Consider the following 13285-nt stretch of genomic DNA (forward strand, 5'->3'; position numbering starts at 1 on the left):
ACTAAAATGCCCCTTGGGCTACAATAGCTACCAAATACCCATAAGGGTAAAAACGGAAAAACATAAAATAAAAATAAACTACTACATAAAATGATGAAAATACAAATCATGATCATGGCCGTCGATCTCCGGCATCTCCTGAAGGTAAATGTGTCGAAATCGCTGCTGATGTCCGCATCAATACATTAAGAGGCTTTTTTGTCAGGACGATGGTGAAGGGTTTTGGTCCGATTGTACTTAAGTAGCAGCTTGTGATGGTCTTATGGTAGCTGGGGCCTTGTTGTGTTGCTGTATTAGTTTTGGAATTTTTGCCCTATTTGAGTCTTGTTTTCTTATATAGTTTTTATTTCCTTTTTATCTTGTTGTCTTTGTTAAGTTGGTGTTGTAATGAGCATTGTTGATAATTGACTTCAACTCGAGGCCCATCTTCTTGTTTTTGGGTTGAGTTCAGGTCCAAGTTGAAACTGATCCGTGCTCGATCATCCAACATGAACTCGACCCGATTATATGAACGGGTTATGAATTTGAACCCGGACCCAACCCACCCCAAACTCGAGTCGACCTGACCCAACACGATTGACCTTGGTAAACAGAGCATGCGCGTGCAACGCGACCAACGGGGCGCGAACGCGAGGTGAGCACAGGACAGGTAAAGGAGGTGAGCTATGCATCATATGGGGGACATGTGGGCAAGGCGAGCTGCACGTCGTGGTAATGCGGTGTGACTGGTCTGCCAACGAGGAGGGTACGAGCAGGAAGTGCAATCGGGTCATTTCGGGGTTGGCGGGTTGACCTAGTCACGACCTGATTTTTCAAACGGGTCAAATATTAAAACACGAATTTGACCAGTTTATTAAATTGATTGATTTGAAACTGAATTTTTTGGGTTATATTTTTAAATAGTGTCAAATATTAACACCTCTAAATTGAGTTGTATTTTGTGTATTGTTTTATTCATAATATAGTAAAGAAAAGGGCTCTGCCCTCAAATTTACTTAAAATAAAAAGGGAAAATTTTAAGACTAAGCATGATTATAAATTATATTAAGAGCTTAAGCATGTTTTTAAAAAAAATTTAAAAATAGGCAAAGTCGCCCGTTAAACGGGCGACTTATGCTTTGACTAGAATAGTCAAGATCCGACGTGGTGATGATGTGGCGAGATTAAATCGCCCGTTTAACGGGCGACTTTATGCTAATACTTTAATTCCCAAAATCCTTCCCGATCTCATTTCCTTCGCTTTCCCCTTGAGTGCGAGGCGAGCACAGGACAGGTAAAGGAGGTGAGCTATGCATCATATGGGGGACATGCGGGCAAGACGAGCTGCACGTCGTGGCAATGCGGCGTGACTGGTCTGCCAAAGAGGAGGGTACGAGCAGGAAGTGCAATCGGGTCATTTCGGGGTTGGCGGGTTGACCTAGTCACGACCTGATTTTTCAAACGGGTTAAATATTAAAACACGAATTTGACCATTTTATTAAATTAATTGATTTGAAACTGAATTTTTTTGGGTTATATTTTTAAAAAGTGTCAAATATTAACACCTCTAAATTGAGTTGTATTTTGTGTATTGTTTTTTTCATAATATAGTAAAGAAAAGGGCTCTGCCCTCAAATTTACTTTTAAAAAAAAACCCCATATATAGCTTATTTTATGAACAATTCCTCTGCTTCGGTTAACACTTAACAGATGAGAGATAATCGAACAAGATAAATTGCTCCATAGATGGAGTAATTATTACGTCCGGACAAAAAATTGAAAATTCGGATGTATATCGAGTGCTTAATATCGAGTTTCAGATGACGTGGCGCGTGATTATTGATCTTTTCCTAACGTACCAATTGCTCCGTAGATGACTGACAGTGACTGATCATTGGCCCTTATGGCATAGCTTATCTCTTTGGAGAGGTTGACTTCTGAGAACCAGATGAGGCAAATTCTTTCATAAATGAAAACAAATTCAGAACTTCAAGTCATTAGGTAACGGTCAGCTTTAATATATATTTTTTAATTTAATTCTTATCACTCTTAATTGGAGACTAACTTAATTTTTCTGTCATAAATTAGAGAGATTATTAGTTGTAGATAATGAAAATGTAGGTGATGCATTTAATTAATCAGTAGAATTAAAAAAATAGAATATTAATTTTTTAGAACTATAATCTTTGAGCATATATTATAAAAAAAAATATTTTTGATTAAATTTTTTTTAAATGGTAAGAAAATTATATCCTACTAATTTTCTGAAAAAGAATTACAAAAGAACTGCCTTGAACGGATTCTGGATTTTCTCGCAAAGCACAAAAGTTAGTATAAACTTGCAAGGATTTGCATTAACTAGCAAAAATAAACCCCAGAAGCGGCAAAGTAAGAAGTTCTGAAACGTACAAACGTAAATGTTTGTCATTTGACCGTTCGGGACCTGCAAGTAAGCTATACTCTTACCCGCCAGGAACAACAGCTCCAGAAACTGGCTAAGAGGTGGCCTCTCCAATGGAAATCCACCATCTCCAACTCCTCTTCTTCCCTACTCCACCTAAGGTGGAATTCCACTCAATCTTTTGCCGCCCAAGACGCAAACTTTGGGCTAAGCTTCCTCGCCGACCATCAGAACCCCGAAATCTCCCTCTTTTATTCCAAAGGCTTCTCGGAGATCTCCTGCCTATTCAACGGAAGGGCAATTCATTGCTTATGTTTAAGAAACTCTTGTAACCTCAGCGTCTTCCACACCAACACTCTCATCAACCTGTACTTCAGGTTTGGCAAGCCATCAATTGCCCTTAAGCTGTTTGACAAAATGCCTCTTAAAAATCATGCATCTTGGAATACCGTTATTTCAGGGTGTGTTCGAGCAGGCTGGTCTTTCATAGCAGCGGAGCTCTTTCAGAAGATGAGGAAAAAGGGGGGAAAGCCCGGTGGTTTCATGCTTGCAAGCCTTGTGACTGCTTGTAATCATGACGAAGAGATGGTTGATCAAGGAATCCAAATCCATTGTTTTGTGGCGAAACTTGGGCTGATGAGTAATGTTTATGTTGGCACTGCACTTTTGCATTTATATGGAAAAAATTTTCTATTTTCTGATGCTTGGAGATTCTTCCAGGAGATGCCAGAGAGGAATGTAGTGACTTGGACTGCATTGATGGTGAGCTGCTCGGTGAATGAGCAGCCAATGGAAGCCATAACAGCTTATCAGAACATGAGAAGGGAAGGTGTAGTTTGCAATGAGAACTCCTATGCGACGGTGATCAGTTCATGCGGGCTTCTTGAAAATGAGAAGTTGAACCGCCAGGTGCTTGCCCATGTAGTGGTTTCAGGTTTTGAAGCTGAAGTATCAGTTGCTAATTCTTTGTTGACAATGTTTGGCAATATGGGTAGAGTAGAGGAGGCTGAGCAACTGTTTCACCGGATGGAAGATAGGGATACAATATCTTGGAATTCATTGCTTTCTATTTATACACGCGAGGGAATGTGTAAAGAGGCGTTGCTGTGCTTTTCTGAAATGCGACACAGTAATTTCAAACCTGATATGACTACATTGTCCTGTATGATTTCTGCCTGTGCTAGCGCTGATAATGTGAAGTGGGGAAGAGGGCTTCATGCTTTTGTTGTGAAGAATGATCTTGAACAATTCGTTTCTGTATGTAATACTTTAATAAGCATGTACTCCTTGTTGGGAAAAACTGATGATGCAGAGATTTTGTTTCGCGGAATGCCTGTGAAGGATGTTATTTCATGGAATACCATGATGTCTTCATACAATCAGAATGGAAACAACATTGGTGCATTGAAGCTCTTGTCAGAGATGCTTCAACTGAAAAAAGAATGTAATCATGTAACATTTGCTACTGCATTGGCTGCATGTGCAAGTCTAGAAGCTTTTTTAGATGGAAAAACGATTCATGCACTTGCAATATTCCTTGGTCTTCAAGATAATTTGGTGGTATGTAATTCGCTAATCACTATGTACAGCAAATTCAATGCCATGAGAGAGGCTGAAAGGGTGTTTCAAACAATGCCCAGATGTGATGTAATCACCTGGAACGCGCTTATAGGAGGATATATGGAGAATGAAGAGAAAAATGAAGCCATTCAAACGTTTAATCAGATGAGAAGAGCTGGAATCAGAGGAAACTACATTACTATTGTGAACGTTCTAGGGGTTTGCTCCACTCCTCATGACCTGCAGGACCATGGGAAAGCTCTCCACACTTATGCAATCTCAATTGGATTGGACATCAATGAGTTTGTCCTGAATTCTCTAATTACAATGTATGCAAATGGTGGTGATTTCGATTCCAGCGGCTTCATCTTTGATCAGATGAGCAGCAAAAATGTGGTCTCATGGAATGCTATGATTGCATCAAAAGCTCATCACGGCCAAGGGGAGGAAGCAATGAAGTACTTCAAGGAAATGTTTTCTGCGGGAATTGAGCTGGACCAATTTAGCTTTTCAGGAGGCCTTTCAGCAAGTGCTTGTTTAGCATCAAAAGGTGAAGGACAGCAGATCCATTGCCTGATCATTAAATTTGGATTTGATTCTGACCTTCATGTGATCAATGCTGCAATGGACATGTATGGAAAATGTGGGAAGATGGACGATGCTTTGAAACTAGTTCCTGAACCAAGTAAACGTTCAAGACTAACATGGAACATCATAATATCCTGCTATGCAAGATATGGTCAATTCATTGAAGCTGAGGATACTTTCAACAAAATGCTTCTGTTGGGTCCCAAGCCTGATTATGTTACCTTTGTTTCTCTACTCTCTGCATGCAATCATGCAGGACTAGTAGATAAAGGTCTCACATACTATAACCTTATGACTTACAAGTTTGGCATCTCTCCCAGAATAGACCATTGTGCTTGTATAATTGACCTCCTAGGACGTTCAGGGAGGCTAACTGAAGCAGAGAATTTCGTAGAAGAGATGCCAATCTTACCAAACAGTCTAATATGGCGGAGTTTGTTGTCAGCAAGTAGGACTCACAGGCGCTTGGATACCGGACAGAAAGCAGCAAAGCATCTTCTTCAGTTGGACCCTTTGGATGATTCAGCTTATGTTCTTCTAGCAAACGCATATGCGCTTAGTGGAAAGTGGGACGAAGTTGAGAAGTTGAGAGAATATATGAACTCCACCAATTTAAAAAAGAGACCTGCTTGCAGTTGGATCCAGGTGAAGAACAAGGTGAGTACCTTTGGCGTTGCAGACAAGGCCCATCCTGTAGCTAAAGAAGTCTATTCCAAACTGGAATGGATATTGCAAGTGGTTAAAGAAGCAGGTTATGTTTCTGATACTTCACAATCACTGCATGACACTGATGAAGAGCAGAAGGAATTTAATCTTTGGAACCATAGTGAGAAGCTTGCGCTGGCTTTTGGACTAATTTCTGTGCCAGCAGGGTGTACAATAACTGTATTTAAGAATCTGAGAGTTTGTGGGGATTGTCATCTGGTGTACAAATTGCTCAGCAAGGTTGTCGCTCGTGAAATTGTATTGAGGGATCCTTACAGGTTCCATCGTTTCAAAGGTGGGATATGTTCTTGTTCAGATTACTGGTAGAAGAGGAAGCTGTTAAAAAGAATAAGCCAAATTACTCCACTAAAGCTGATAATGCGAGCATTTGGCATCGAGTGCTGATGGGCTTAGAGCCTTAGAGCATTAGTTAGGTTCACTTTAGTGTAAGCCAGATATCCCCGGTTCGATTTTCAGTCAATATAGGGGTAAGATTATGCACCTCAATCTCTCTTTTGACCTTGCATTAAAGTGAACTATGGCTGTTCTTTTAGGGGGCAGAGTGAGGAATCGAACACGGGCTGCGGCATTGAAAATTTTCTTGCCATCACTCTGGCTGTGCCGAGAGATTATTAGGTGTGATGTCCGGACCGTCCGGAGGCAAATTCGGACGCGCCATATCATCCGGTTGCATTAGGCCCCGGGTGATGTAGGGCGTCCGGATTCGCCTCCAAATGAATCTGGATATCACACGTAATAATTTTCCCTCAACAACAGCTCTGGGTATTCTGAGCTGAAAATATTGGGTCATAGAGAAACTTTAGTGTTCTGATGGCTGAGAGTGGAGAAATACTCATGGTGGCAAAACTACTGGAACGGTGGTACTGCAGCTGCAGGATTTGAAGCTATAGTTGATTTTGCTGACTGATTCCTTGAACAATGATAAGCATTATTCAAAGTGATTGTTGTGATAGAGGAAACGTGGTGCAAATAGAGAATCATGGCTCAAAACCAGTGGGAAGGAAGCCTTGTTTGAAGCCAAATATTCTCTTAAAAAGCTGATTTTGTTTTGATAACTTTTTTTCCTTAATTTCTGACGTGGAAATATAAATTTATTTGAATATGTAATAGTCATTTACCTCTTGATTATTTATAGAAATATCAAATATCTATATTAAATTTAGGACATTTTGATTGAAAGTCAAAGCTTCCAATCAAGAGATCAAAGTGAACTACGTCATATATATCTTTTTTTTTGGGGAATGAGATATTCACCCGCTGCCATCCCCGAAAGGGCGCTTGACGGCATGCCCGTACTTGATTGGGCCCCACTTAAGAGGCGTTGCTGCCGCTCGAGGGAAATCGAGTACGGATTTGAGGGTTTCCAATCGTATTCGCCCACCAACCATTCCAAACATCGTGGGTGATATATCAATTTTAAATTTAGAATATTGAGCTAAAACTGGTAGCGGACCTGATAACCTAATTTGAATGACGAGATGATTTTAAAGATGAGGTTTTCTTTTTCAAAAGAAAAAATAATAAAGAAGGCGGAAAAAAAGAAATTTCTTATTTTCTTAGGGTTTATTTTATTTTAATATGAAAGAAAAGATATATATTATTTTGTTGTTTATGAATATAGAAAGTTAAATTATTTGAAATCAAACAAAGATGACCTATGAGGCAATGATGATGATGATAGGGATAAATTGACAATTGACCATGATATTTATTTTTTAAAATATTGAAAATCTCTCAAAAGATATTTTATAATATTATTTAAATACAATTTAATTAATTTTTAAAAACAAAACAAAAAATAATTAAAATATACTCTAAATAAAAAGAAAACTAATCTCGACGTCATTTGATTGTTGTTGCCGATTTTTTTTTTATTTCTCATAAATTTACAAATACAATGATTAAATTTTCAGATGAACTTTTATAATATAATAAATTTTAAATCATATAAAAAATATCACTAACATTAATTTATTTTAAATAAGTTGCACATCTTCATATATATATATTATAATTTAACATTAACATTATATAAGTCGATATAAAAATTTAAATGTGAGATCATAAATATATATAAAATTTAAGGGAAAGCATATAAATGCCCCTATATAAACGTAGAACATCCAATACATAAATCATGAGTTATGTGGAATATATAGTTCAAACTATAATATTATTACTTAATATAACTCTCAACAATGCATTAAAATATAGTTGATCTCATATCACAAATACATATTAAGGCTTCCCTTGAGATCGCTTTTTTACTGCTTTACTTTTCAAATCGTAATCATAGTCTTTGTTTGGCCAATGCTTTTTCATTGCTTTCAAAAAATATGCTATCAAGTCGTTTTTTATAGAGCATTCAAAAAAGCATTTTTCTCCATAGGAGTCTTATGGCTTCATTTAGGATAGGGGTGTCAATTTCGGGTCATGGGTCGGGTTCAGGTCGAGCCCGAAACTAACCCGGCACTATTCGAGTCAACCCGAACCCGAGTCTTTTTTTGAGAACGGGTCAATTTTCCTGACCCGAACCCAACCCGCTTCGGGTCCGAATCAACGCAACACAACCCGAATGACCTGTTTCCAACAAAAAATTGCTAGTTTTCAAGTAAAAAACGGGTCTATCTCCTCTGTTTTGGGTTAAAAAACGGGTCTATCTCCTCTTTTCCGGGTAAATCTCGGGTTGCCGGGTCAAAATCGAGTTTTCAGGTCAAAATCGAGTCAATTTCGGGTAAAAGTGTTAACCCGAACCCGACCCAATTTTTGAAACAGATCGAAATGTTGAACCATAACCCGACCCGTTTTGGAGTCGAGTTGACCCTAACCCAAAATTTTCAGGTCGGGTTCAAGTCGGATTTTCAGGTGGTGTCAAATATTAACACCCTTAATTTGGGACGACTTTTTTACTGTTTCTTAAAACAACTTTCTAATACAAAACTTTTAATTTTGTAAAAAAATCTGCTTTAAAAAAGCAATCCCAAACGGAAGTCTTAGACTTCATTTGAGAATGGTGCTCATATTAAATTATGCCCTCAGAGTCATATGGAGTCTCCATTTTTCATGCCACATGCAGATATTTATCAGTGTATGATGAACTTCTGTAACTTCGGAAAATTACTGGGTTGTTCTATACAAAAAAATGGGAAATCACCATCCAGGCCATCACAAGCAGAGATAGCAAGCTGCTTTAATAATCACACATTCTCCTAGTCTCTCACCACCAGAAACATTGGCAAAGGGTCAGTTATATTGTTATGGTATTACTTCACTTCAAAGATGTTCAGTCATGCATTGTTCACTGCTAATGCATTGATTTGAGTCGTTTATTATTTTCCCTCTCCATAAAATAATTTGCTCATCCTTGAACAGTATAGGAACACAAGGCACCAAATCCTGCAGTAAATTACATAATAATAACAATTAGGCACATTTATTGATGAGTAACAGCTATAACAAAATAGAAGAAATAGAAAGGAAGATAACTGCGAATTAGATTAATCTAACAGCCTTTGAGAATGTTAGGCTTCTTCTGGGACGGCTTTCTTACTGCTTTTTAAATCAATTTTTTAATATAAAACTTAAATTTTTTAACTAAAAAATTGCTTTAAGAAACAGTAAGAAAGTCATCCCAAATGAAGTATTAGCTATACATAAAACATTTGACTTATTCGGTGAATAAAATAAGGTTGTTGATGAGACCAAAGATTTCAACAATTTTCTCTTTCATCTATATTTAATCTGTTATCACAGTTCAGATAGAGAGAGGAGATTATTATATTTTATTTCTAAAATAAGAGAGAGAAGTAAATTTTGATGGATGATTACTGCAAATTCAAACTGTAAATATCCAAATTCTAATAACAAAAGTAAAGCATTGGAATACCCTTAGCTTCACACCAATCTTCTTGCAGTCACTGCTACCAGCATGGCTACAGTCCAGTCTCACCACCTCTAAAGTTTTGAAAGCCTCCCTGACTCTCTCCACAACATTAATATACACGCCATTCCTGGCTTAACACAGCAAACATAAAGATTATACACGGAAAGGAAAAAATAACGTATAACTGAGCTTGTAAGCCAATCTAGTTTCTATCTAGTCAAATGTTGAATTAAGTAATAAAAGAAAAATCCTGCTACAGCAATCAGAGGAAGAGAACTGAACGTATCTAACAGCACAGCTAAACCTCAGCTAACTTACAGAGCTTCATCAAAGAAGGGGAATTTAGCCCTTTGTTTCTCATTGCTTTGGTTTCCTCAAAGGTCAGGCCATCTGTAATACTTTTCACGAGCCTCGGATAAATTGGTGCCAGTGGCTTCCATAGCATTGGAGGTATAATTGGCCTATTTTCAGAATCATAGTTTCGACCACGATACAAGAGGAGCATGTTAATATTTCGATAGATTATTTTTCCACCTGTTTTATCCTGCCAGGGCCATAAAAATATTGCAGCCTTATACACTTGCATATGAAGTTCAGGAGTATTTCAATGCCAAAATATGCTTTTTCATTACTACCTCCAGGTGGAAGCAAATGTTGTCCATGTCTAGAGTTGGAACTCCAAGACACTTGATTCTCACAGCTTCAGCTCTTTTCCAGTGATTGTGGATGTCATCTATCATATTATGTGTTACACCACCTCTACCTAAAAGATACAAAATATAAACTGGCATGGATAAAGTTATGCAAAAAGTTTCATGCAAAATAGATTTTTAAGGCCACACGCAGTAATCAATATGAATTAATGGAGAATGATGATGCACAAAGCCACCATCAAATAGTTGTCAATATGATGATAAAGATGATATATGCTAGAACACTCATAACATAAAAAATATAAGTATAATTCAGTTATCGTGTATATATAACACTAGAAAATTATTTTTTAGAAGGATAGGAGCATGCATCCTCACAAATCTTCCATACATCCTTCAATTATTTAAAGGGAGATTACATACATACATACCACTTTATTTCATGCTATTACATATCTAACACCTAAAATTTCAATATTACATGTTTACCATCCATAAAACAAATATGAGTGCATGGAATGAAATATTAAAGTTTATATAGTGGTAAGAATGAAATATAGGAGTGATATATTTGATATTAAAATTTTATATGAGTGGTATGAATGTAATATTAAAGTTTTAGGTGTTAGATATATAAATAACATAAAATGAAGTACATATCTAACACCTAAAATTTCAATATTAAATGTCAAGGGGTTTAGGATTTAGGGTTTAAAATGTTGAGAATTAACCGTAGCTAAAAATCATTAGCAATATAAAAGGTAACCAAAAGTTATCTTTTAGATGCTTCAAATATTTTGATTAGTGGAAGATCTATAAAAAAAAAGATTTTATACATGTTGTAATGCCATTTATCCAAGTTTGAAACATGACAACACTTTTCTTTTCAGGTTTCAAAAAAATAAACCGTTCATTATGTCCAATGTAGTATAAGACAATAGATTTAGATTCTTTAAACAACCTAATTATAGCTACATTATGGTATTGATATTTGAATATCTCACATACTCAACTCTAGTTGTTGATATCTAAATAGTCCAAAAAGAGGAATGGCATGGTAAGCATCAGCTCTAATTTGGGTTGTACACAAATTGGATCCACATCAAGTCATCTAAATGAGCTATATGCCCCTTCAATGGGTTATATTGAACAAAAATATCTAAACCAAATTCATTCGAAGTTGATTAGGTGAAGCAGGCTCTATGCCCCATCAAATGTCATCTTAGAAACTAATTAAACCAAACTATATGCCCCTTCAATGGGTTGCTTTACCAACCAACCATGTAGTCTTAGCACAACCTTGACATGAGTAAAGCATACCTATCCCTAATGGAGTTTACTACAAATCCACCTCAAAGTTAACAAGCCCAAAACTTAAATCCTAAGGGAACCACCATGATTAAATGTTGCATCCTTGGTGGAGTCTTTCATGAAGCTTACACTTGGCTTCAAAATCAAAATCCTAGCAAGCTTCATTATTACTGGACAATTCAATCCCCACGGGCTAATCACTTTGCGCATAATGTATTCCTTAAGGATTTCCTCGCAAGCTAACAAACCGAAATGCCAACCTTTATGAAAAAATTCCCCTAGTTTATCCATTACACAACCCCTCAACATAAAATAATTGTAATTATCCATAGAGGGTCTCCCTATCAACAAACTAGCTCACATTAAATTCAATCCACTTATCTCTAATGAGTCACCCTATCGGCTGGCAACTTACACATATCAACCAATACGTCAACGTATCCAATCATTAGTCCAAAATTAAATAAAGTATAACATACACTATTTTCTTGATGATTATAACATGCATGCCAATCATAGCCAGAGAGAACAGTAACTTCACAAAAATAACCAAGCTATATGCACCCATGCTACACTTCGCTAATACCTTGATATTTTGGAATGATTCCCATTTCAACCTATCTCCTAACCCATTAAAAAACTCCATCGAACGAGAAAGAGGTACTATGTAGCCTGCAATGCACTAAACAATCTGGATGAATAGATAGGACTACAAACTCATAATTCTATGACCGAGCGAGTAAAATTGTCCGATCCAATAAGCCAAGGCATGGTCAAGTCACTAACTAGTCCTGCCCAGTGAAGCCAAATATGGCCAGGCAAGGGGTGTCTGCTTGAAAGTCTGCAGACCACGTTGGGTTCTACCAAGAAAGTGAAGAATTTCACATTAGCGTTATGGAAGCAAGCTTAATAAAACCTGCATCGTCTCCAACCCAATATCAATGAAACATTCTAAGCAAAAAGAAAGAAAAAAACCTAAGAAGAAGCAAACCTAGATTAATCTGACGAGAACAATCACTGTGTCGGTACCGCTCAACGATCTCTTCGACCTCCTCTTCGCTCAGCGGCTCCCCAAGCACAGACCTCCGCTGCTCTTCCATATCCTCCTCCGGCGGGAACTCCCCAACTGCAGGAGCAGAAACACCGTTCCATTTCCGGTCAAGCCGACCAGGGCCAAACGGAGAGAAGCGCGGGGGCTCGCGGAACCCTATCGGCTGCACTGAGGTATCAGTCTCCGAGTAAGAGAAGCGGAAATCAAAGGGAAGGTCAGAGTGGAATGGAACCGGGGCCTTTCTCCGGCCCGAAACTAGGGTTCTGGGAGGAAGCTCGGGCTTCGGTTCTGCGATTTTGGAGATCGGGGAGTAGGGAGGGTCGTTGGTTTCGTCGCCCTGAGATGCGATTTTTTTTTTAGAGCGGGAAAGGAAATGATGTGAGGGTAGGAACGAAATGAGAGAGTTTTGGCTCGGCTTTGGGGTTTGAAGAGAGTGGCGGATTGAGGAGAGCGGATTACGGCGCATCTGGAAGCCGGTGACGGCGGAGGTTCACCGGCTCTACAGGCTGATTTGGGGTTCAACGGAATGATGACTGCGGACGATTATGAGATAATATTTATCGGAAGAAAAAAAAGTTACGTGAAATAATTATGTTAAGATGAACTTATGTGTGTGTATATATATATAATTTATGACTGTTTGGTTTGAAATTATAAAAAAAAAGTCTAAGCGTTTACAAATACAAATATAGATTCATAATTTATTGAGGGTCTTTATTAAATTTAGGGCTTTGAAAATTATTCTTGAATGAACAGAATGAGATGCTATTTATAATTGCCTTGTGAATGATATTTTTATTATTATATGGTTATCAATAATGAATAATAAATAATGCACTTTTCAATGATTATAATATGACAAAATAATATTATTCATTAGTTGAGTTAGACTTTATTTGGGATTTTTTTTAATACAAATATTTTAATTTTTGTACTTAAAAAAAAAAGTAAGAAAGTCATTCAAAGCAAAGCCTTAGTAAGATTGTCTGGCCATTACTAGCTCAACAACCAACATTGTTGTCTTGGATCCTACTATCAAATATGTCATGAATTACTGATACGAACGTGTTAATGATACGAGTACACATATTGTGATAAATAAAAGCTTTTGCCATTAAATTAACATGAATTAA

At 37.4% G+C, this 13285-nt stretch overlaps 2 protein-coding genes across 2 annotated transcripts; one reads left to right on the forward strand and one right to left on the reverse strand.

The window, feature by feature from the left end:
- Positions 1–2372: 2372 nt before the first annotated feature.
- LOC110114415 (pentatricopeptide repeat-containing protein At3g24000, mitochondrial) lies at positions 2373–5775 on the forward strand. The gene is made up of 2 exons (XM_028699404.1): positions 2373–5594; positions 5717–5775. The coding sequence occupies exon 1, from the start codon at positions 2798–2800 to the stop codon at positions 5558–5560; it is 2763 nt and encodes a 920-aa protein (XP_028555237.1). The 5' UTR covers positions 2373–2797; the 3' UTR covers positions 5561–5594; positions 5717–5775.
- A 2556-nt stretch (positions 5776–8331) lies between these two features.
- Positions 8332–12720, reverse strand: LOC110114401 (CRS2-associated factor 2, mitochondrial). The gene is made up of 5 exons (XM_020847263.2): positions 12093–12720; positions 9773–9900; positions 9456–9681; positions 9141–9268; positions 8332–8650 (listed from the first exon to the last, which is right to left on the reverse strand). Exons 1-5 carry the CDS (start codon positions 12616–12618, stop codon positions 8528–8530), a joined length of 1131 nt encoding a protein of 376 aa, XP_020702922.1. The 5' UTR covers positions 12619–12720; the 3' UTR covers positions 8332–8527.
- Between the last annotated feature and the right edge of the window lie 565 nt (positions 12721–13285).

The sequence above is a fragment of the Dendrobium catenatum genome, unplaced genomic scaffold, assembly GCF_001605985.2.
Source record: "Dendrobium catenatum unplaced genomic scaffold, ASM160598v2 fragScaff_scaffold_1280, whole genome shotgun sequence".
NCBI lineage: Eukaryota > Viridiplantae > Streptophyta > Magnoliopsida > Asparagales > Orchidaceae > Dendrobium > Dendrobium catenatum.

What these genes read in the sequence shown, in the direction of transcription:
- LOC110114415 (XM_028699404.1), top strand. Translation starts at nt 2,798, where the DNA reads ATGCCTCTTAAAAATCATGCATCTTGGAATACCGTTATTTCAGGGTGT.
- LOC110114401 (XM_020847263.2), bottom strand. Translation starts at nt 12,618, where the DNA reads ATGCGCCGTAATCCGCTCTCCTCAATCCGCCACTCTCTTCAAACCCCA. An exon ending in ACATTTGCTTCCACCTGGAG is followed by an intron (nt 9,682 to 9,772) that starts GTAGTAATGAAA and finishes TGGCCCTGGCAG; the next exon opens with GATAAAACAGGTGGAAAAAT. An exon ending in AGATTGGTGTGAAGCTAAGG is followed by an intron (nt 8,651 to 9,140) that starts GTATTCCAATGC and finishes AATTTACTGCAG; the next exon opens with GATTTGGTGCCTTGTGTTCC.